At 36.8% G+C, this 22,597-nt stretch overlaps 1 protein-coding gene across 4 annotated transcripts; it reads left to right on the forward strand.

Moving 5' to 3' along the window:
- The first annotated feature begins 67 nt into the window (after positions 1-67).
- On the forward strand, positions 68-21,735 carry LOC109103556 (Golgi SNAP receptor complex member 1). 4 transcript variants are annotated; one of them, XM_019116943.2, is made up of 9 exons: positions 68-219; positions 978-1,089; positions 1,195-1,285; positions 1,577-1,684; positions 3,101-3,192; positions 5,572-5,646; positions 15,372-15,401; positions 18,747-18,829; positions 19,202-21,735. In XM_019116943.2, exons 1-9 carry the CDS (start codon positions 189-191, stop codon positions 19,324-19,326), a joined length of 747 nt encoding a protein of 248 aa, XP_018972488.2. In that variant the 5' UTR covers positions 68-188; the 3' UTR covers positions 19,327-21,735. The 4 variants fall into 4 exon arrangements, with proteins under 4 accessions (XP_018972488.2, XP_042627145.1, XP_042627146.1 ...); XM_042771211.1 differs by having other exon boundaries at positions 1,198-1,285; XM_042771212.1 differs by having other exon boundaries at positions 204-340.
- Positions 21,736-22,597: the final 862 nt, after the last annotated feature.

The raw sequence follows: 22,597 nt of genomic DNA on the forward strand, positions 1-22,597 counted from the left end.
TCGAGCTATATTTTCGATAAAGAGAAATCACAGAAAAAATGGGAACGCTAAAGGAGCGTGCGCTTCTCCTGCAGACCACGTGAGGGCGCTGTGATGACAGAGCGCATCGCAGAGCGTGCTGAAGCGCTCTTGCTTAGTCTCCTCCTCTGCTCTGCCAGCACCACCGCGGATGACGTTGAACAACAAAGATGGCAGGAGGAAACAGCAACTACTGGGAAGGTGAGGTGGCAAAGCGTTACAAATTCCGCGTGACCAAAAGCTTTACTGCGGTTTGTGACAGCTCACGCCGATTCCTTGTTCTGAACAACCTTTGGCGAGGTTTCCATGAGAACGCAGCCAGGTGACCGCGTTAACTATCGCCGTTAGCATTAGCTCGCTAGTCCGCAGAAACGTCAGTGTTTCCGATTAGCCCGACAACCTGAGGAATACAGCGAGATATTAATCTCTCTTACTGTAAACATTTGTCAGATGTTTTTCATTTTATACAGACTTTCTGTTTTCACTGTAACACAAACATGTATAATCTGTCAAAACAAAGTTACGCAGCTGTTTATATATGAAGCCGAAACGAGCTTTTACTTCGAAATAAAATAAACTCATGGGCCGTATTTCAAAATCTAATAAATGGCCTTCGTAGACAGCACTTGAGGTCTTCATGTGCACGTTTTGAATGTTTTCACCTGCCGTAGACGCTTAAAACACAGTAGACATTTAATAAATCTGGACTATCAATGACCAGTTTTGTTTTCTATAAATATAAATAACTACCAACTGAAGTTGTCAGTTGACATGCTGGGAATAATTTTATACATTTTTCTATTATTATATCATTTTATTATGTAAACTGCCACTAACTCTGAAGGTGCTGGTGAAGGTTGTACATTAATGCAAATGAGTGTAATTTTCTGAATGTGTATAAGCGCTGTAATAATTTACTGAATGCTGAATGTATTGTTTATATTATTGCATGTTGACAGACCTGCGGAAGCAGGCGAGGCAGCTGGAGAACGAGCTGGACCTGAAGCTGGTGTCCTTCAGTAAGCTGTGCACCAGTTACAGCAGCTCTCGGGACGGCCGTAGAGGAGACAGGTGTGATGCCACTGTAGTCACTCATCGGAGGAATTGTGATGTTTTTGAAATATCATTATGAAGACGGTGATGGTACAAACACGGTTCTGCTCTCTCTGTGTTCAGTAGTTCAGATACAACGCCTCTGCTCTCCAACTCCACTCAAGACAGAATGTTTGAGACCATGTCAGTGGAGATTGAGCAGCTGCTTGCGAAAGTAAGAACTCTGTAAAATGTGACAATATTAGGTTCTATATGTATTCTTTACAGTCTCCCAGCCTGCTTTTCATGTAACTTAAACTACTTACTACCTACTGAATCTGATCTCTAGAGAGCAGAGTATACATTTCAGTATATATACAATACCACTGAATGAAAACAAATAAGATAAATTGATGAGTAAATAAGTACACTATTGGTTTAATTTGAATGAATGTATTTATTTTGCACGTTATTAATTATATTATGTACGTATATTTTTGTCTTACTTCGTTCCTGTGTTTTAAAGCTTACGGGGGTGAATGACAAGATGGCTGAGTATACGAGCACACCAGGAGTAACGTCCCTGAACGCTGCTTTAATGCACACTCTCCAGAGGCACAGAGACATCCTACAGGTGAGTTCTTGTTGTTTATAATCTCGTCTCATTTGAACACCGTAATTTACATGATTGTCCTTAAACAGCAAATATATGTGTACTGTACACTACTGTTCAAAAGTTTGGGGTTAGTAAGATATTTATTCATTTATTTTTTTAAAGAAATTAATGCTTTTATTTAGCAAGGATGCCATAAATTGATTAAAAGGGGCAGTAAAGACATTTATAATGTTATAAAATGTATTTCAAATAAATGTTTTTTTTTTTCCTCTCTTTCAATTCATCTAAGACTCCTGAATGAGTTTCCACAAAAATATTAAGTTGCAACATTTTCTACATTGATAATAAAAAAAAATGTTTCTTGAGCACTAAATCAGCATATTAGAATGATTTCTGAAGAATTATAAAGGCTGGAGGAATGGCTGCTGAAAATTCAGCTTTGCCATCAGAGGAATAAATTGCATAAAATGTTATGATAGTGCACAGTTATTTTAAAGGGGTCATGAACTGGCTTTTTATTATTTTATACTGTTGTCTGAGGTCCTCTTATGACGTTTGCATGGTTTTACATTCAAAAACATCAAAATCAATACGTAATAGGCTATTTTCTACCCTGGATTTGAGGCGGGCTCAAGAAACGCTCGGTTTTTATGGGCATGCTGCATTGAAGGCTTGGAAGTAAACGCCCACTGCTGTGATTAGATAATAGTTTTGCATAGTAAACTAACTTTCTGTGTGTCTGTTTGACAAGATACATCCTTCATAGTTGGAGCCTGAAACTTCATTAAAAAGAAAATTCAACCACGCATTCCTTATATTTGAATCTGAAGGAAGGTTATGCAATGACTGTGTTCTTCCACAACCAGGCACTGCACAATATTCTACAATCTTCAACAGCATGTTTATTGCTTGGTTGCTCAATCCCGTTTATTGCCACTTATGTTATTTCCCTACTATGTCATGCACGAATCAGTGGGCAGGGCTGCAACATTAGGCGTTGATATTCTTCTGTGGAGGCAGTGTTTAACCTATAGGCATATTCCAGGATCTGGCGTTCACTGGGCTTGGTGTCAATAAAAGCTTTTATTACAGTAACAAGGACGTTTTCGGTTCTGAAACTTACAGGATATTCTTTTATAGTACGATGACCTCCTATATATCAAAAGCTCAAGTAAAATTTGATTTCTCAATTCATGACCCCTTTAAGTTGCAGTAATTTTACTGTATTTTGATCAAATAAATGCAGCCTTGGTGAGCATAAAATACTTCATTTATAAGCATTAAAAATAATAACAACTCCAAACTTTTGAAAAATAGTGTACTTATTATGAAGACTGCATTATCAAGAGGAAAGGGCACTTCATGTGTTTGACATGAATATAGCTGACCAAGCTTGTTATTGATAACCCCTTCATCTCTGTTTTCCTCATCTAGGACTACACACATGAATTTCATAAAACCAAATCAAACTTCATGGCTATCAGGGAGAGAGAGGATCTTCTGGGATCTGTTAGGAAAGACATTGAGTGAGTTTTCTCTTTAATTTCCTTTTGAAACCAAAAAGGTTATGAAGACCAGTAATATTGTAATGTGTAATTATTCTGTATTATGAAACCTTTTATGTGTAATGAAGAATTCTTTCTTAACACATGGTTTCTGTATACAGTTCAAGCTGTCAGTCTGATCTTTATATCTCCATGCTGTTTTATCCCAAAGTAAAGTTGAATCCAGGCCCTGATGAAATCTTTAGATTTCTTTCTCACATTTTCTGTGCTGATTGCAAAAAAAAATTGTGGAGTGTTTAACAAATATGGGAATATTGCACTATTATTTTAGTATATTTAATAAACAAATACATGAAGACCTTGCAGGCTTTCTGTGAAGTTCTGCAGGCACAGATTTTATGTGGTGCTGGTTGTAACCCTGAGATCGTGACTGCAGGGCTGAATAATGAGTTATTGATCTGAGCGGCAATGCTCTAGCACCTCTATGGGCGGCTTATTTAATTTGTGTGTCTTGAAATAGTTGTTTTGGTACAATATATGATGAGGAAAAACTGCTCCATATTGTTCCTTGCAGTTGCTATTGAACTTATTTTTTAGTCTAAATAAACTGACTTGTCAGAATTGGATTTGAGCTCAATCCATCTCTTGCAGCACTGTGTTTATAAGGCCTGTATTTACACAAGTACATCCCTTTCTGCTTCATCTTCAGCCACATCCCACTCACCTGACCAGCAATAAACTTGTTTACCCAGCATAGAGAACAGCATGTCAGCAGATTATATGGAAATTATATGTAACCCACCTGATTATTAATATGCTGAACATACATTGTTTTACTACAGTTCAAAATTTGGGGTCAGTAAGATCTTTAAAAAATTATTATGAAAGAAGACATTTGTGCTTACCAAGGCTGCATTTATTTGATAAAAAAATACAGTAACATTTTGAAATAACAATTTACAATAACTATATTCTATTTTAATATATTTCACATCACATTTATTTCTGTGATGCAAAGCGGAATTTTCAGCATCATTACTCCAGTCTTCAGCGTTACATGATCCTTCAGAAATCATTCTAATATGCTGATTTGATGCTTAGAAAACATTTCTTATTATTATCAACATTGAAAACAGTTGTACTGCTTAAGATTTTTGTGAAAATTGTGATGCATTTTCCCCCACAATTCTTTGATTAATAGAAGGAACTGTATTGTGTTTGAAATATAAATCTTTTATATAAATGAAATGAAATGAATGAAATATAATGAAATATATAATGAAATATAAATAATTATAAATTACTTTACTGTAACTTTTGATCAGTTTAATGTGTCTATGCTGAATTAAAATATTAATTTCTTTTTTAAAAAGTTATGTCTTATAGACCCCCCTAATTTTGAATGGTAGTTTGAATAGATTGTATCTGAACCTCAGTATTGTTAAATATATTGATTATAGTACAGGCACAGTCCTGATTATTTAATATATGATTGTGCAAATTAGTGTAGTAGAAAGTGGTAATAAGTTGTAATATTCATATTTATCCCCCAGAGGGCGATGGTGCACCTTTTGTAGCACACTGCTGTATTTGTCTGCCATTGTAGAACATTGTTTGCATGCTCATATTTGGTTTTTACTTTCTGTCATGCAGACTTTAAAGATTCTAGTCTAGCCACAGGCGAAGCCTTACCCCTTGAGTTGGTGCAGTGCATGTCGTGCCTGCTGTGCTCCTCCTGTTACCGGGCTCCTCATCGATCAGCAGCTCAGTGCTATAGAAGTGTCAGCAGGCAGAAATGACAAAGCCCCCTGTGTGATTTAGTGCACTGCCCTTTAATACATCGTTGGAATGATTAAGTTGACTATCAACACCCTGTCACTTTGATTGGTGTGGACTGACAGTTGATTTGACCAGTGGGCAGGTGTAATCCCATAGAAACTAGATTAATATCCTTTCTACATATGTCTGTTTACAATAGGTACAGAGAAAAACCCACCGGGGGTGAAGCCTAGTTCAGCCGAGGTAGTCATTCAGGCAGCCTTTTCCCCACCCTCATAAACTGGAGATTTGTTTTAATTTGTGCTGTCAGGCCAGTGGGTGTCTTCAGAGAAGCCTATCTGGTGTTGTAAAAAGCAAAGGGGGTGTTTTTGTCTTTCATTTCCCTGATGAACTCTTGGGAAAGGGCCGTTCTTCCCAGCACTGTGTTCATTCATTATTTACACTAAATGCTCTCTGTGAGAAAGAGCTTGTGCATGACACAGAATAAAGAGAAACCCTCAATATAAACCCTGCCCCCCACTTCATCTGAAGTGCCAGACATTCTATAGGATGATGTTCATAAAATGCCACCCTGGTGATTGCTTTTCTGTTTGATTAATTCATTTTCTTTTCTCTTGTTAGGACATATAAGAGTGGCTCGGGAGTGAATAACAGGCGGACAGAGCTCTTCCTGAAAGAACACGAGCACCTGAGAAAGTAAGACCCTTCTTCCTCTGCAGTCTACTTGATGAAATTCACAGTAGCTCAGTTTTTGTGTGAAGAAATTATTCTAAAATGATCATTTTACATTTGCACATTTTTCTTTAATGGGACGAAGGTGCAGTGAAAGAGTTACACACGGTTCACATGAATTTAAAATGCATTTTTTTTAAACTCCAGGTTTGGTGTGCTTGTTTGTAGGTCTGCAAATTTTGACCCAAAAATTTGTGATTTATAATATTTCACTTTAAAATAAATATTTATTTCAGAAAAACAACATTAGAATATTAATACAGTACAATTAAACCATTTTATTTCAACTATATGTTTAGCTCAATTTTATTTCAATTAAATGTTTAGCTCTCATTTATCCATTTTCAATCATACTTTATTTCAACTATATGTTTAGCTCTATATGGTACTGCATCTTCATCTGAACCCTTTCTGATAAGATCAACACAGCCACTGATAGATCAGTAAAGATAGTGGTACAATCCTAGTTTATTCATAGATTTTTCAATGGTTGAAGAGAGGAAGTAAACTTCAGAGACACCCACATTCAGTGAAGTTACACATTCAGATGTCACAGCCACTTTGTCTAAGGAATGGAGGAAGGTTACCTTTTATAGACACACCCTCATTCATCAGTAACTCAGCAAGTTACAGCAAGCTCTTTTGCGCTGTTCTGTGTCAAATTGATGACTTAAATTTGTGGAGTCACCGTAAGTGACTGCCCCAACTGCTTGTGTGGGCATGGGTTGATTTGAGATAAGAAAGTATGTAAGATTTGTACTGGTTTTAAAACATTACAATGAATCAATGGTCTGTGGTAAAGAAGTTGACACAGCATTTGCTCTGGGTCATTTGTTTCAAAGCCTTAGTATAACAGTTTGGCAGAGGTAAGTAAAAGAGACCAGTGACAGAGACAAATATAACACTCACATGCTTAAAGACTCATGGATTGATATGAAAATATGTATGAAAGCTTTCTGAGTTTAGCTTTTGGGATTAAACATACTAGCTAATGAAGGACTGTTTTCAATTAGTTTTAATAAGTGAAGGTAAATTGCCATTTGTGGACAAGGCTTGCTTTGACCAATTGAGAATTGTTTGAATCATGAAAAAGTGGGTGTTATAATCCAGAATAGAATTCTGGAAGTAAAAAGTCCATTCATTTTCTCCATAGAGAAATTATACAGACCCGGCTTTAGCTCTGAGCTCTTATTGATCTGATGCTTCTATTGAATTTTAACTTCATTTTAAAAGCTATTTAATGTATAAGTTCCTTGTAAAGCCATATATTTGTAGAGGACATTTTATATTTTAGTGAATTTCTCTGAGACCATACATGCCATGGTTTTAAGTCTGGATGTCCTGTACAGAGCACATTCAGGGGGTTTTAGAGATTGATCATAAACACTCCCTCTCCTTGGTCTTTAAATATGACTCATAATAAAAGAAAAACCAAAAAAAATACTAAGGGATTTAAAATCTTAATTAATTATCATTTAAATCTGGCTGATTTTCAAATTGTTCGTTATAAATGAACATCTCAGAAAAATGTTATGGGGTTTCAAATCGGAATATGGACTTTGCATAATTGTCATACATGTCTTCTGTAGAGGGCACCAGGACAAACATCATTTTAATCAGGCTTTTTGGGGAGACACAACAGGAAAGAAATTATAGATCAATATTCTTATGTAATATGAGATACTCTTATAAAAATATTGCCAAGTTATTACTCCCATTATTACAGTTCTTTTTTCATTATGGTTTGCCCCAAGAACACATTAATATGCAAATTAGATGCAATGAATAGATACATTGGATAGAATGGGAAAACCCTGAAACCTAAAAACTGATTGGCAAAAACTATGGTTTTGCCTATACAGGCTTTTTCAAGTTTTTTTTTTTTTTTTTTTTTTTTTCCTTTTTGGATTAACTTATTCCTGGCGTCCTCTACACAGGACATAGAATAAAATATATTTTTTCAAAAAAAAAATCTCAATTTGTTTCTTATGCTTCAACTAATGTAATGACAAAAAAACAACAATTTTCACTTGTTTTCTGGTTCTCAAGATGATATGAATATTCTGCAAAATATTAGGCTAAATATAAAGTATGTTCTTTTTATACAATATTGTTAATGTACACTGACTATAAATTAACAGTTTGTGTTTGTTTTTGAAATCCCTGTAGGGAAAATACATGCAAAAGATACTTCCAGAACCAAGGCATCTAAAATGTGGGTGGTTACTTTTTGCTCTATGGAGCCAGTTTAGATTCACTTCCATTGACCTGCAGCTCATGTGCTGAGTGGTAATTGGCACAGTTGAGACTGTAAGCTGGCTGAATGCTGAGAGTGTATGTGTGCGCCTCTCTCTCTCCCTGCAGTCCTGGCCACATGCCCGCTTTGTTTCTCAGCATCAGTGTGCCCTTACTTCTCTCAGCCCAGTGCCTCACACCAGAGTCTGCTATAGGGGGCAAACACAGGGCATACACACTTCATTGACTTTTGCACTGCTCTCTGTTGTTTTTCCCTTTCTTTTTCTTTTTTAGGTCCTGTGTTAACTATATAAAACATTTATGTAAGATAGAATATGATCCAGATTATCTATTGTTGACATACTGTACATCCATAAGCTGTAGGATATGTAACAAGAGCTCATCTTCCTTTCACATGCTTCTCAGCTCTCAGATAGGAAGTAATCTTTGGTGTTATTGCTTGAGTCCATTCCAATGTAAACAGTAATTGAAGTCAATGCTATCGGGAACGCCATTTAAAGACATTAACAGCTATGACAGTCTGACTCATAGATTACATTGAGCACTCAGAGAAAACAAGGAGGCAGATTGTGGAAACACATTGCTGATAATTACTCAGGCAAATAAACAAGGATCCGACAAGAAAACAGTAAGCAATAAAACAATGATAACTTGTAACAGGAGTTAAGGCTGTTCTTAAGGCTTTCTAAGAGCAAAATGTTTTTTTCTGTTTCACTCTTTTATTGGACTTCATAAAATCATTTCGTATCCTGGTGACTGATTTAGGCCTGGAGGTTAAAAAACCTAGCACCTTATGACCTGAAGACTGAAGCTGGTTCTTACCTTGCTGCTTCAATTGTAATGCTCATACATTTGGAAGGTTCCATTAAAACCGAAAGCTTATCAAATTATATTAAGTAAGAAGATATGGCAGGACTTTTATTCTTCAGTTGTCTTTTCTGATATGGTGTGTACGACAGGAATGCTTCCTGCAAAGCATCTGGTGACGAAGAGCATTCAAGAGCAAACAGCTCTAGATCCGTTATACATTTACTGGAAATGTCTGGCCATATTAGTGCTGTTTATAGTCACATTTTATTTTATTTTATTTTATTTACAAAAAATATACAAATGAAGCACAAACATATATTGATTCTGCAGTTTCCATAATTGTAGCTTTCTAATATTTACTGCTTGTCACCCGCCTCTTGCTCTACTTGCATAGCACTAAATCTGAAGTGCTGAGCACATTTCTTTCTTGGGACACGAGCACAGGGCAAGCAGGGAGGCTTGGTTTTCACTCACAGCTCTGTGTGTGTGTGTGTGTGCGTGTGTGTGTGGCGACAGAAGGACTCTGCAGTCATGCCTGTGGGAGTTTTGGCCCATCTCCACTCATATCAGATGCAGCTAGCATGAGAGTCTTTGAAAGTCATATTCAGAATTTGAACTTTTTAACATGAAATGCCATTTTTAAAGGGGTCATATGATGCGATTTAAAATTTTCCTTTCTCTTTGGAGTGTGTTACAAGCTAGGTACGCTCCTTCGTAGAATCCGCCTGCCGCACCATTCTCAAGCCGCCTGCCTCTGCTCACTCAAGCCGGCCGGGGCTCACTCTAGGCCTCTGGCCTCCGCTCACTCAAGGCTACGGTGTGTGACGCGGTTTCGTTGAGAAAGCAAAACTACTTTGTTTTTGCCTTCCAAAAGAATACATGACTAGAAATCATGTTTATAATGGGTTTTATGTTTATGTTTCGTCGCTCTGGCCGGACAAGGCAACACAATATGTTAAGAGGCGTAACATTTCCGTCACACACTTGAGGCATTTGGCCAATCACAATGCGCGAGATAGCTGGCCAATCACAGCACACCTCACTTTTCAGAGCAATGAGCCTTGTAAAAATCGATGTGTTTCAGACGGCGGGGCATAGAGGAGAAACAGTAATGTACAGTATGTGGAAAATAATGTTGTTGTTTTTTTTTTTTGTTTTTTTTTTACCTTAAACCGCATAAACACAAATTACACCAAATACACAAAATAATGTTCTTTTTAGTAGCATCATATGACCCCTTTAATTTATATTACCCACTGTGTCCATTATTATGCTATATACAATATATTACAGTATACTTAAAGTGAACTATATAGAAGTCATACAGTTTGTTTTGAAAGCAAAAAGCAGATTAAAGTGGTTGCAAGTTTTTACTTGCATTTGGTGCAAAATAAGTGTCAAATTTGGGCCCTGTGAATAGCCAGTGCTCTCTTCCACCCTCAATATCACAATGTGAGACCCTTGAGCAAGGTACTGAACCCCTAAGGCGCCGCAGCAATATGGCTGCCCACTGCTCCGGGTGTGTGTTCACGCTGTGTGTTTGTTCACTACTGTATGTGTGCACTTGGATGGGTTAAATCCAGATCACAAATTCTGAGTATGAATCACCATACTTGGCCACACGTCACTTCACTTTTTAAACCAAACCCTTGCGCTATGTGCATGTTGTTAATTAATATTACTCTGTACTTATTTGTGTAATTACACTGTAACAAGGACACCTTAAAATAAAGTGTAACCCAAAATTCTTATCATAATGATCCTCTCTCTTAGTTTTGGATTGTGTGCAAGAAGTTACGCTTCTGTATGCCCCCGTTGTTGCTGATCTGTTCTCTGCTGTCATCTTAAGACTTTTAAATACAATTATATTATCCCTTGGAATCCCTTGATTCCATTTCTTAAAGCTGTTTGCCTATTGTAGGAAATTGTTATTGTACTTAAGGTGGACACTTGGGATCAGAGCATTGTAGGGTTTCCAAGGTGTCCATTTATTTATTGCATTTGAAGTGTTTCCGTACAGCTATAGTCCATTAGCTCATCTAGAAGAGACTCTCTCTCTTGCTCTCTGGATGTGGGGATTCAGTTTGGCAACTCTCCCACCAAAAACAATGAAACCGATCAAAGTACAAATGGTAAAAGTAGTTTAGCAAAGAGCGAGTGACCTTGAGTCTTAATTTCTGCTACACTCATCATGGTGCATGTAAAAAGAATCCAAGCACACCATTAAATGAGAAACTTGTGCCAAAAGCTTTTGTAATTCCATTATCGAGCCCGCAGTGTTTTTTCTCTAGCTCTCTGTGGTGCTGGGAGACAGAAAACTGAAATGTCATGCCATGTTACTGGAAAATTATTGCCAGATTAGGCATGATAACACAAGCTGAACAGCTATTGTTTTCCTGACCTCTCTTCTAGCTCATTATCATATTAACATGTTATGTGTATCAACGGTAACCTCTCCACCTGTAGTTCCATGAGTGGAGGATCCAGCAGATGGAGCTCACCATCCTGGGGCTCAGACGTCTCTCTCACTCTCCTCCTGTCAGCTCTGTGGAGCTGGGGTATAAATCTTGCCTCACATAGGTCAGCCAATAACAATAAGATGGATTTTCTGATGAGCCAGCGAGATTCCTCTCTGTGCCAGCTTCAGGGAAAAAGAGCGAGTCTGGCTTCATGACTGATAATGAGGACACATTTAAGTACATTTCCTCATTTTTAAACCCATGTTAAATGTCCAGTGCCTAGCTTTGGTTTTTAGAGCAACTCTTCCATGGCTTAAAATGAATTCCATGGCTGGCAGCAGCTGTCAGGTGGACCATGGGCTATCTGGTGATTGTTCAGTCTAAAATATTTTTGAAAGAATTATTTTATGTTCACCATACATTTATTTGATCAAAACCAAAAAACTTAAAAAACAAAACAAAAATAAAAACAACCGTGATATTCCTAAATATTATTTAGTTAAAGTTTTGCAGAAGACATTAAGGCTGAAGGTGACAGAGACCGTGAGAGGTAAAGGAAGAATGGTTTTAAATTACCATTATGCTAATGAACCCATTAATGCCTGGAGAAACCGAGATGTAGGGATAGTTTTCTCCACCAGTGGAGATTTTGTGTCTCATACATTGCGCCAGACCCTGACATCTTTCGGTCTACAAAAAGACTCCGAGATAATAAAGAACAATAACATAAAATGTTGATAAAAACAGATTTTGAATAGAGTTTCTTGAATAATTTTGAGTGTTGACACAAACAGATTATTAAACGAGTTTGAATCCATTCATGAAAATAAGAGTTTGAACTTCTTCCCAGAAATAAACCATACTAACTCTTACATCATTTTTGCTTCTGAAGTTTAATTGAAAACTGTATTTTTCACATTCGGATATTTGCTAGACAAAAATATTTTTTGTTTAATATGCAATATTTTGGCAAGCTGTAAATTAAGTATTGGTTATTTATTTATTTATGAATTGCAGGTTTTAATAGTCTGTGTTAGCTTAGACTGTTATTTATGCACATCCAAAATAAAAATGAATACACAAAAATAAAACCCCATAACACAAAAACATCACAAAATAAATTACTTGCCTTGAAAGGGTGTGCATCAGATTCAGTACAGTACCAGTTTTTTATGTGCTGCTTGTGTTTGCTGAAATTAATGATGAATAGATTGAAAGATATATTTAGATTAGTTTATTTCATTTTAGGTTAAAGGTTTACATTCAGTTTTATTGTAAACAGGTGCTTTCCCCAAGGATAGTCATATCAGGAGGTCATATTCAATCATACTTGAGTTCATTCTTTAACCCTGGAGACAAGGATCTAATGACTTCACTGCTTTGTTTTGTTTTTCGTCTTTTCTCTGAAACATTATCAGTATCAATCCTAATTGGCAAATAAAATGTTGAGCACATTGTTTGCAATGAGCACTTCTTGAAACACAAGTCTCAAGGGGGCTGTGGGTATGACACACATTTCTGTGTGTGTCTTTAGGGGTTAGTTATTGGGCCTTGTGGAATAGGACTGTACACCAAGCTATTTTCACATCTCTTGTGTATTTCTCAGGTGAAAGTGGGGACTGTCGTGGGTTAAGCATCATTTCCAAACAACATTGTTCAGTGTATGATTCCAGGGATGAATTATAAATTTTTTGGAGTACACGCTACTGTTCAAATGTTTGGGGTCAGTGAAATTTTTTTTAAGGAATTAATACATTTATTTTGCAAGGACACTAAATTTATCAAAAGTGACAATAAAGGCATTTATAATTATAAATGATTTCTATTTTTAAATAATCAAATTTGTGTTAAAATGTGTAATGGATAATGTATATCCATCCAGTTGTTATCGCAGAATAAACTTTGACAGGCTGATCAGGACCCTGACGCAAAGCAGATTACGCTGCTACTTCCCACACAAGTAAATAATTGGATACAAAATATTGATTTGAGTTTAAATATTTCATTAGCTCACTAAACGCAAAGCTTCTGTGAAGAAAACAGTTGCTAACAGGTGGCTTCTAGCAAAGATGAATCAACAACTTCAAATTAGAATACAGTGCAGTACACTGCTTTAAACCACATAATTATAGTGGCAAGAGATATTGTTTTGAGATAAAAATTGTACCATTTATAATCCATTACTGTGCACAAATGTCACAACTGACCAATCAGAATCAAGAATGTTATTGTCATAAATTAAAATAAAAAAGTTATTTTAAATTATAATACTATTTCACAATATTACTGTTTTTACTGTATTTTTTAATCAATTGAATGCATCCATGGTAAGCATATAATACTTTCAAAAACATTAAAATTTTTAATACTAATACCACAAACTTTCGGAATGGTATTGTTCATCTTCTGAATTTTCATATCAACTTTTAAACAATTTATTAAACAATTGGACATTCATGTGCATAATAAAATATTCCCCATAGTCCAGATGTGTATGCCAGCAGCCCAAGTCTAGATGTGCTCTGCTGAAAGCTTTACAGATCTAAATTGTTTCACCGTAATTTTCAGATTGGCAGTCATGTGTGATACTAGCTAATGTAATTGAACTAATAGCCCTGCTGTTGAGTTCAAAATGGATGAGGATTAATGGGAAGACAAACTATATTTGCTAAAAAAAATTTTTTGCATTGTCCTCTCACTAACTTTCTCACTAGCTGATTTATTTCCTTTGAATTTAATTTCTGTGTAGGAAACCAGGTGGATATATGTCTGTTGCAGATGATGTAGATTAATGAGTCTTAAGGAAGCCTTATTAATTATTTATCAAGATAAAATGCAGATGATGGTAAAGGAACCTGTTTAGTCGAGTCCCAAGGGATGCTAAATATTTGCCCCACTAATTGCAAACTAAACTGTGCAAAATCAGCATCATTAGCACCCACTGGTTCAATTTATAATGATTAGTCTAGCCGAGAACTTGGATACTTTGTCTTTGCCAGTGCAATGTTTTGGCATTTAGATCAATCAAAGTCATAAGCTCTTAAGATGACAGAGCAGAGCTTCTCGTATCAGATTTGCTGCATCTTTCCTTTCTTCAAAGCATTCATAAGCAGGAGCCAAGATATGAGTTCATGTGCCTGTGAAGACAGAGCGCTGTCCTGCAGTAGTGGGGCAGAACAGCCAGTGGACTGTTAAGACGCTATTCTCCCAGCTGCTGTTTGTGTGTGCCAGATTTCTCTCACTGCTGCTGACAAACCAAGCAGACCAAGAGAGAGTTCACAGGCATCGGAGAGAGAATTTGCAATCTCATTTTTTCTTGTGTAATCAAAATTGGAGCTCTCTGTCACACCGAAAACCATTTGTCTGGGAATTGAGGACTTTCTTTCCCCTGAGGTCTGGCCTTGAGACTTTGTCATCTAAATTGACGGAGGATGTGATTTTGAGCCAGCATAGAATTTCATTCCCACCCTGCAGGCTTGCATCTCCTTTTCAGGGAGAAAAATGGCCGCGGTATGGGAATGAGACATTCCAGACAGTAGTGCAAAGATTGAAGAATTGTTCCTGAAAGATAATTTAATTCACACGAAAGAGAATTGTCTTTTCTGAGCAATAGCTGCAGTGTCGAAATGTGAATCTATTTGTTTCCCACACCATTTGCAATCAATATATCATCTGTTAAGTCTTGAATGGGATTATATTTACTCATTTTGCTGCTAAGGTATAAAGTTTTAAAGCAGAATTGTAGTTAGTTTTGTGTATGTGGTATACATTACATGGCAAAAAAGGTATGTGGACTCATGATGAACAGATTTAGCTATTTCAGCTACACACATGAATAGGTACGTAAAATTGGTTTTGAAAATAAATGTCCAGCAAATGCATATGTGTCCATGTATTTTTAGCATTGTGGTGTTTGTATGTGTAGACGATTGATATGTTGACAGTCGTCCTTTATTGTAATGCTTTTTAAAATCCATTAATTTTTCCAACAAATTTGTTGGAAAACCTACTGGTGTCCATGTGAAGTAATCAGGATTCACTGCATGTTTGCCATTTATTGATTCCTTCAACCTGACTCTCAAAGATGATATAGGGCTCCAGTAATTCACTTGGTTATCATTGTCTAAACACCTTTCTTTTTCTTTCTTCCTTGTCTCCTTACAGCTCAGATCGGCTTATTGATGACACAATAAGGTAAGTCTAACTTCATACAAACAGTTCAGACACTCCTTGCATGGGCTATACACTTATAAACGGCAACAGTTTCCATTTTTATTTGTTTTACTAAAATATCTGGTCTGGGGAAAGAAAAGGGTCATAAGGGTCATAAACTCAAGGCAGAAAATCTGTGTCGTTGAAGGGATACAAACCACTGACCCATTGCTTTTCCATTGAGTTGATTATTGCTAGATTAGAAATGAAATTGGATTTAAACTCTTAAAGTTCGAAAATGAAAATGCTGTCATTCATTAACCCTCATGTCATTTCAAATCTTTCTTCTGTGGAATTTTGAAGAATGACTGTTTTTCTCCATACAATGAAATTAAATGGGGACCAAAAGAGTGTTATTTAAGTATTATTTATATATTATTATAGTATTTATTAATATTTTTAAATGGCTTTTATTTTATATATTTTTCAGTGTTCATTTTAATAAGTTTAATATTTAGTTGTTTTTCATGTGCTTTTTATTTTTTATATATATTAATATTTAGGTTCAATTCAATTTTAGTTTTACTTATTTAATTCCAATAAATAATTTTAGTGCTTTAACTTTCATTTAGTTTAGGTTTTTCATCAAATATTTATATTTGATTTAATTTCAAGTATATTACAATTAAAGGGTTAGTTCACCAAAAAATTAAAATTAGGCTGTGTTTTACTCTCGTGGCATCTTAGGTGTATATGACTTTCTTCTTTTTCAAAATAATAAATCTTCAAATATATAAAAAAAATCGTCAAATAAAGTGCACGCATTCATAATAAACGTGCCTCACACCACTCCGGGGGGGTGAATAAAGGCCACTTATGCGTATGACAGATACCAGAAGTGAGAGAAAAGTGTTCATTACGTTTTAAATATGGATATTTTTCTGACAAAAACACATGGATTCGCTACAGGAGGCCTTTATTCACACCCCGGAGCCGTGTGAGGCACATTTTATTATGGATGCACGCGCTTTATTTGACGACTTGTGGACTGTTCAGTTGGCTTGGAATAGCCAGGTCAGTTTTAAATATTACTCCGACTGGATTCGTCTGAAAGAAGAAAGTCATATACACCTAGGATGCCTCGAGGATGAGTAAAACACAAGCTAATTTTCATTTTTGGGTGAACTAACCCTTTGACAAAATTTTTTTTAAATAGTTTTTAGTTCATGATGATAAACAAAACAACACTAGACCCCACTGACAATTTCAAAATATGTTCTTCTGTGTTCTGCAAAAGAAAGTAAGTCATACATATGGAACAGCATGAGAGTGAGTAAATGACGAATCCAAACAATTTACTAATAAACTAACAGAAAAGCATGTCACTTGCATGAATCTGCCAGCTTTGCCTTGTTCCTGAGGTGCTTTAGAAGTGAATATTGTGTTGTTGGGCATATACCATCTTTCCCTCACTGCAGATCTATGCTGGGGCATCAGAGTAGCCTATACTTTAACTGCTGCAGCTAGGGAAACCCCACAGCTGGCAGCCAGCATTAGTGCTTAATTAAGTCAGCTCTTAGTACGTGCAGCTCTTTTTATTTCACCCCACTCTTATTCAAGCAAAAAAAATGCTAAATCAGCTGCTTGTAATCATTATCTTCCCTTTGTACCACCCGCAGCCAGGAGCCAGCAAGATGAGATCTTATTGTTTAATGTTTCATCTTAGCTCTGATCTCTGAGGAGTGTGGGCACTCATGTTTCTGTTTTAATGATGTCAGATTAGTCTTCCATCTATCACAAGCAGGACTTTATTAGGTATATATCCTTGCAAGTAGCATATTCAAACAAACCCTGGAAGACATAATCTAGAATACACAAATATGAAGTTTAGTAGATTATGCTCATGTGTTCATCATTTCGTGATGTATAGATGCTCAGGGACATGGGCTGAGAACAGAAGTCAAACAGATGATAAAGGGCATGAATAGAGGTGTCACAGCAAAACTCTTGTTATATCAAAATAACCCCTTGTTTGTGACTTATGGCACCTGGGAGTGCAAGACACCAGAGACCTTGTGGCCCTCAGGGTGCATAGTCTTGTTTAATGTGCTTTATGCCTTGTTTGTGTGAGTGGGTGTGGCTACTACGTAATTCATCCTCAGAGATCAAGAAACTGGCAACTAATGGTCAGTGCATTGAACACGGCTTTAAATGTGTGTTGTCTTGCTCTAATTTCACAGGTTTTGCCTCAAACACATTCTAGTTGAGGTCTGTTTTATGTGGGTGTGATAGATAAGCTCTCCTGTTCATTATGATCGAGGTGTAGGGTCTGCTTGAGCACTTCTGGTGAACGATATCTGATGGCTTTTGTTCTGCAGAGTAAGGCAGACAGGAGTTTAATGGGTGCCAGTGCTTTGGTTTGCACTCACAAACCTGCCAAGTTGGAATTGGAGCGAGTCGTATTGTCATATAGCAATTTAATCTTCTCCACTAGGAACAAGAAAACGTCTCAGCTGAGAAAAAATAATCAAAATAAGTGGTGGGACCGGATCTACCCATCTAATTAGAGTATTTAACAATGCATTTTTAAAATACATTAAAAGGATATTTCACCCAAAAATTAATCTAATTTACTGACCCACATTTCAGTCCAAACCTTTGTAACATTGATTTTTTTTCTGAAAAACACAAAAGGATGAAGATTGTACGTTTTTTTCTATTACAAAGCAATCCTACACATTCATGCTTCCCATTTCTGTCTTATTTCAGCTTTTATGTTTTATAAAACTAATATGTAACACATGTGGACCATTTTATGATACATTTTTGTTGTTTTTTTCCATCCTTTTTGAAGCTTGAAAGCTTCAGTTTCCATTTTAATTATGGAAAAAATGAACAGTAGATTCTTCTTCTTTTGTGATCCACGAAAGAAAGAAAGTCTGAAAGTAAGTATGGAATAACATGAGTGTGAGTAAATGACAATTTTCATTTTTGGATGAACTATGCCTTAAGCTAGGACAAATGATGGCTGTTGCAGGAAAACCTGATTTGTCCAAAATATGAGGTGTTCACTTTCTGCAGGGTCAAGGGAAATGGATATGTAATGGTTGGTCACTTTGCTGCATACTTTTGGTTCTAGCTGTTTATAGCTAATGTTTCTGGAGCTTAGATGAATGCAGCTTCTGCCTTCCTGTCTGAAATCAAACCTAGTGAAAGAGACATTTGCTGTCTTTGAGGGACTTTTTCCTGCGTCTGCAGTTTTGACAGCTGCTGCGCCCTTGATGTGATAATCGGAGTCCTTTTTGACCTCTTACAGTGCATATGTGCTAGGATGGGCCAGTGCCAATAAATCTACTCTTCTGTTTTTATTTTATTTTTTGTCCACAGCATTGCCATGGCAACCAAGGAGAACATGACCTCCCAGCGAGGATTGTTGAAGTCTATACAGAGCAGGGTCAACACCCTGGCCAGTATCCTTGATTTCTACAAGGAGGGCATGTATGCATTAGAATTGCATAATGTATCAGTGCAATATTGATTATTGGTTTATTGGAATCTGCCTACTTTGGATATGTAAATGCTCATTTCCCGTTTTTACATTTAGAGTACCTTTGCCATCAAGGAACACTCCCTAAGTTAAAAACCCACATCATTTATTAACACGGTTAAATGTAAAGGATCAATATTAGAATTGTAATACCCGAATTGTAATAAGCCACATCCATATAGGACGAGACCATATTGTGTTACAAAAACTTGCATAATTGTAACTAATTTTCTTGTATTTTAGAAAAGACAATCTGCTATATCCCTGTACTTCTTTAACTGACCCCCTACTTCAGACCGTTTCCCTGCCATCAATAACCTAATACAGCGGATCAACTTGAGGAAGAGACGGGACTCATTAATTCTCGGAGGAGTCATCGGCATCTGCACCATCCTTCTGCTGCTGTATGCATTTCACTGACGGACAGGGGAGCTAACCGACTTCTTTTGGGGGGTGTTCTACAGAGCAGTGGCGAAGCCTTGAGAAAGGGCTCAATGAGAGGTGGACCATTGGGCCACAAAACAGAACTCCACCTGGCCTAGTCTGGTAACAGGTTATGTAGCCAGCATGGACCTTATTTGTATTTAGCATCGGGAGGGGTTTAGCGCTAACGGCCTTTTTTTGTTTCTATACTACAAACAATGCGTTGTTCAGATGTGAACTGGGACCGGAGACCAAATTACTAACAGGAATAGATTTCAAAGAGCATATTATAACACAGTGGCTTTGAGACAAAAGCGATGCTGTGAAGCATCAACTTGGCGTTGTGCTGTTCCTGTGTATTATTAATCGGAAGAGGGTTTTGATTTGATGATCCTTTTAGAGGGTTTCTCATCATGCTGTGTACTTTGTGAATTAATAAATTATTCATATACAGGATATTAAAAATGTGTGTCAAACACTAGAGGTCTGTCCTCCTAAAGCTTCTATTTTTTAGATATTTCTAAACACCCTCATCGATGACATTTTACACTGGAGAAAGGAATGTTGGAAAACGGTAGTCCAAAAATAAAATACTTGCATTGCAGCGCTTGACATGTCTAACCCTTCTCTTTCAAGGTGCTGTTGTTTTATGCTTTTACTGATGTGTTTTAAAGTTTAGAGCCGGTTCAAGTTAAGAATATCTGGCTAAATCATCGAGCTTGTACTCGCAGCCCACGGCCCACGTGTCTAAGCTGACTTACATCCACACAGCTCCTCATATGACACTGGAGTGTGAGAGACAGAAGCAGGCCACAGCTTTAACATGATAAATATATACAAGCTGAAAACCATTGATCCAGGCGAATGAAAAACTAGCGCAGGGATTGCATGTAGAGGTAAGACCAGCACTCTGCGCAGCAGGGTTGTAGAAAAGAGAAGCAAAGATTTGAAGCCTTATTTCTCTATCCCTCTTGTGTTTACAAATGATGTCTCATCCATAAAAGTGAGCATTTATGCTGAGTCTCTCACATCTGGAGCAGTCAGACTGGCTGGCTATATGCCATAGTTCTTGTTAGACTGGTGGAATCTGTTTGTCTGAGGTATTTCCATAAATGCATAAAAGAGAGAGTGATGTTCACATAAACTCAATATAATTGCTCAATAGAGATATCAGCTTCCCCAAAACAATAAACTAGAGTAGGCTGTTTGAAACTAAGAAATCTTTCCTACTTTTTACTCGGTTCCCTAGTGGTCCATTATCTAAAGGTCACATCGTTCTCCTGCTGTTCCTGTGCATACATTGACCAGGTACCCTGAAATGCAGAACAAATGTTGAGGAACAGAGGGTCTTTTACAGATGAAATGGGCCGCATTGACCAAAGGGTAATCACAGATCACCATAGGAGGTGTTTATTGTATTTTTGATGGATTTAGGGGCAATAGCACTAAAATATCTAAAAGATGCTAATTGTAAATGAGAGCAAGATTACAGCAAGATATTTTGAAGTCACGAATGAAGTACCTTGTAGTTTTGTCGTCCGAAATGTGTCTGTAGTAGAGGTACTGCAGCAGTCATTTGGAAGCTAATAGGCCACACACAGAACTCCACAGGAAGTCTCCTCACCTCCCCTGCTGACTGAAACATGCTCTCTTTACACCAGCCCAGAGAATAAATGATTATTTTAATGTGAATTATTTTATGAATGAATTCGTCGCCTCCGTATTGTTTTTTGCTCTGTATGTTGCCTTTTGTTCTTTCCTAGTGTTTTTACGATGGGACCCCTACCTGACATGAGGTGAGAACAGAGACATGACATATATTACCTGCTCTTCTATTGTGGAATATTTTCATTTATCTTGATTCAGTATAATATATAGAATTATGTCTATCAATCAGAGAAAATTATTTTACCATTATCCACTGTTATGTATTTGGCTGTGTGCGAGAGGATGCAGTGTGCTTAGAACAGAGTGAACTATTTAAAGAATACACTCGTATATGGAAAAGGGCCTTTTCCTTGAATACAGGAGCAAGTGCATGACAGGTCAGAGAATGTAATTGATTATCCATCAGGTGCTCATATATAAGATGTAGAATATTTTATTGATTAGAATATAATTGAATTGAGTGTAATTTATGAGAATAGTACCAAAGAAAGTTTACTAAAATCTTGCTCAGTAGCTCAAGAGAAACATGATCATTTCAGTCCTGGATGGAAATGTTCATGGTGAAGCCCTTGGCTCATGTTCACTGCTTAAAATACCACAAGCACATATATGGAACGTATTGATCACCTTTAAGGGTATATATGGGAGTTCGAGACTGGACTATGGAGTTGTCTTTGCAAACACATCTCAAACTTTGTTATCTTGTTAATAAAGTTTATCTGGCTTCAAAACCTCCAAGACTTCAGAGCAATTTATTCTCACTATACAAAAACACTATTCATGAATTTTGAGGTATGACAGCTGTGGAATTTTTTTAGCGTTTTTATTTGCTCTGTTGAGGTTAAAGTAGGCTGCTAGCAAAACAGTTCTCTGAATGTAGCACAACACAATGAAGCCCTTTCTGCTTAATTTCATCAATAGCTGCAGCTGTGTGTTAATGTGTGGGTGAGGGGGTCATGTAATACTTGGTTTCCTAGGCGGCTTTCTAAAAAAAATCACAAATGCTGAGTAGTCAGAGAGTCTGAAACTGGAGACTTACAGAGATCACAATCTTCCTCTGTCACCATTGTGCCCTTGAGTGAGACACTTGACCTGAAGTTATTCCAGGGCAACTGTAGTGACGATCAGCATACATCAGGGGTGTTTAGTCCTGCTCCTGGAGGGCCAATGTCCTGCAGAGTTTAGCTCCAAACTTACCTTGCTCAAACACACTTAGCAGAGCATTTCTATCTTTGCATCTTTGTTGGGACCATCCAAACACTTGAACTAAACAAAGTGGACATTGATTTACTGGTACGTGTGTTATTGCACCAAAAAATGATGTTGAAACACGTACTACAGTACTTGTGTAAATCATATTAACCACATTTTAAGCCACACGAGGGGAATATGGAAATATCACCCAGTGCATGGAAAACCTAACTAGCTTTTTGAGAATTTTTTAGTCTGGTGCATTGGCAGTAAAGTTTGTTCTAGATCTGTGGTTCTTTTTTGACTTCAAGGCCTCCCATTGTCAAAAACAATATTCAAACTCATATTTTGATTTTACAAGAGCATGTGTTATTTTTGTAAAAAATGAGTGAGTTAATTAAAATAAGAA

The sequence above is a fragment of the Cyprinus carpio genome, chromosome A15 (assembly GCF_018340385.1).
Source record: "Cyprinus carpio isolate SPL01 chromosome A15, ASM1834038v1, whole genome shotgun sequence".
Lineage (NCBI taxonomy): Eukaryota > Metazoa > Chordata > Actinopteri > Cypriniformes > Cyprinidae > Cyprinus > Cyprinus carpio.

Coding starts and splice junctions, on each gene's coding strand:
- LOC109103556 (XM_019116943.2), top strand. CDS start 189: ATGGCAGGAGGAAACAGCAACTACTGGGAAG. Junction 1,685..3,100: donor GGCACAGAGACATCCTACAG/GTGAGTTCTTGT, acceptor TTCCTCATCTAG/GACTACACACATGAATTTCA. Junction 18,830..19,201: donor CAGGGTCAACACCCTGGCCA/GTATCCTTGATT, acceptor CCCCTACTTCAG/ACCGTTTCCCTGCCATCAAT.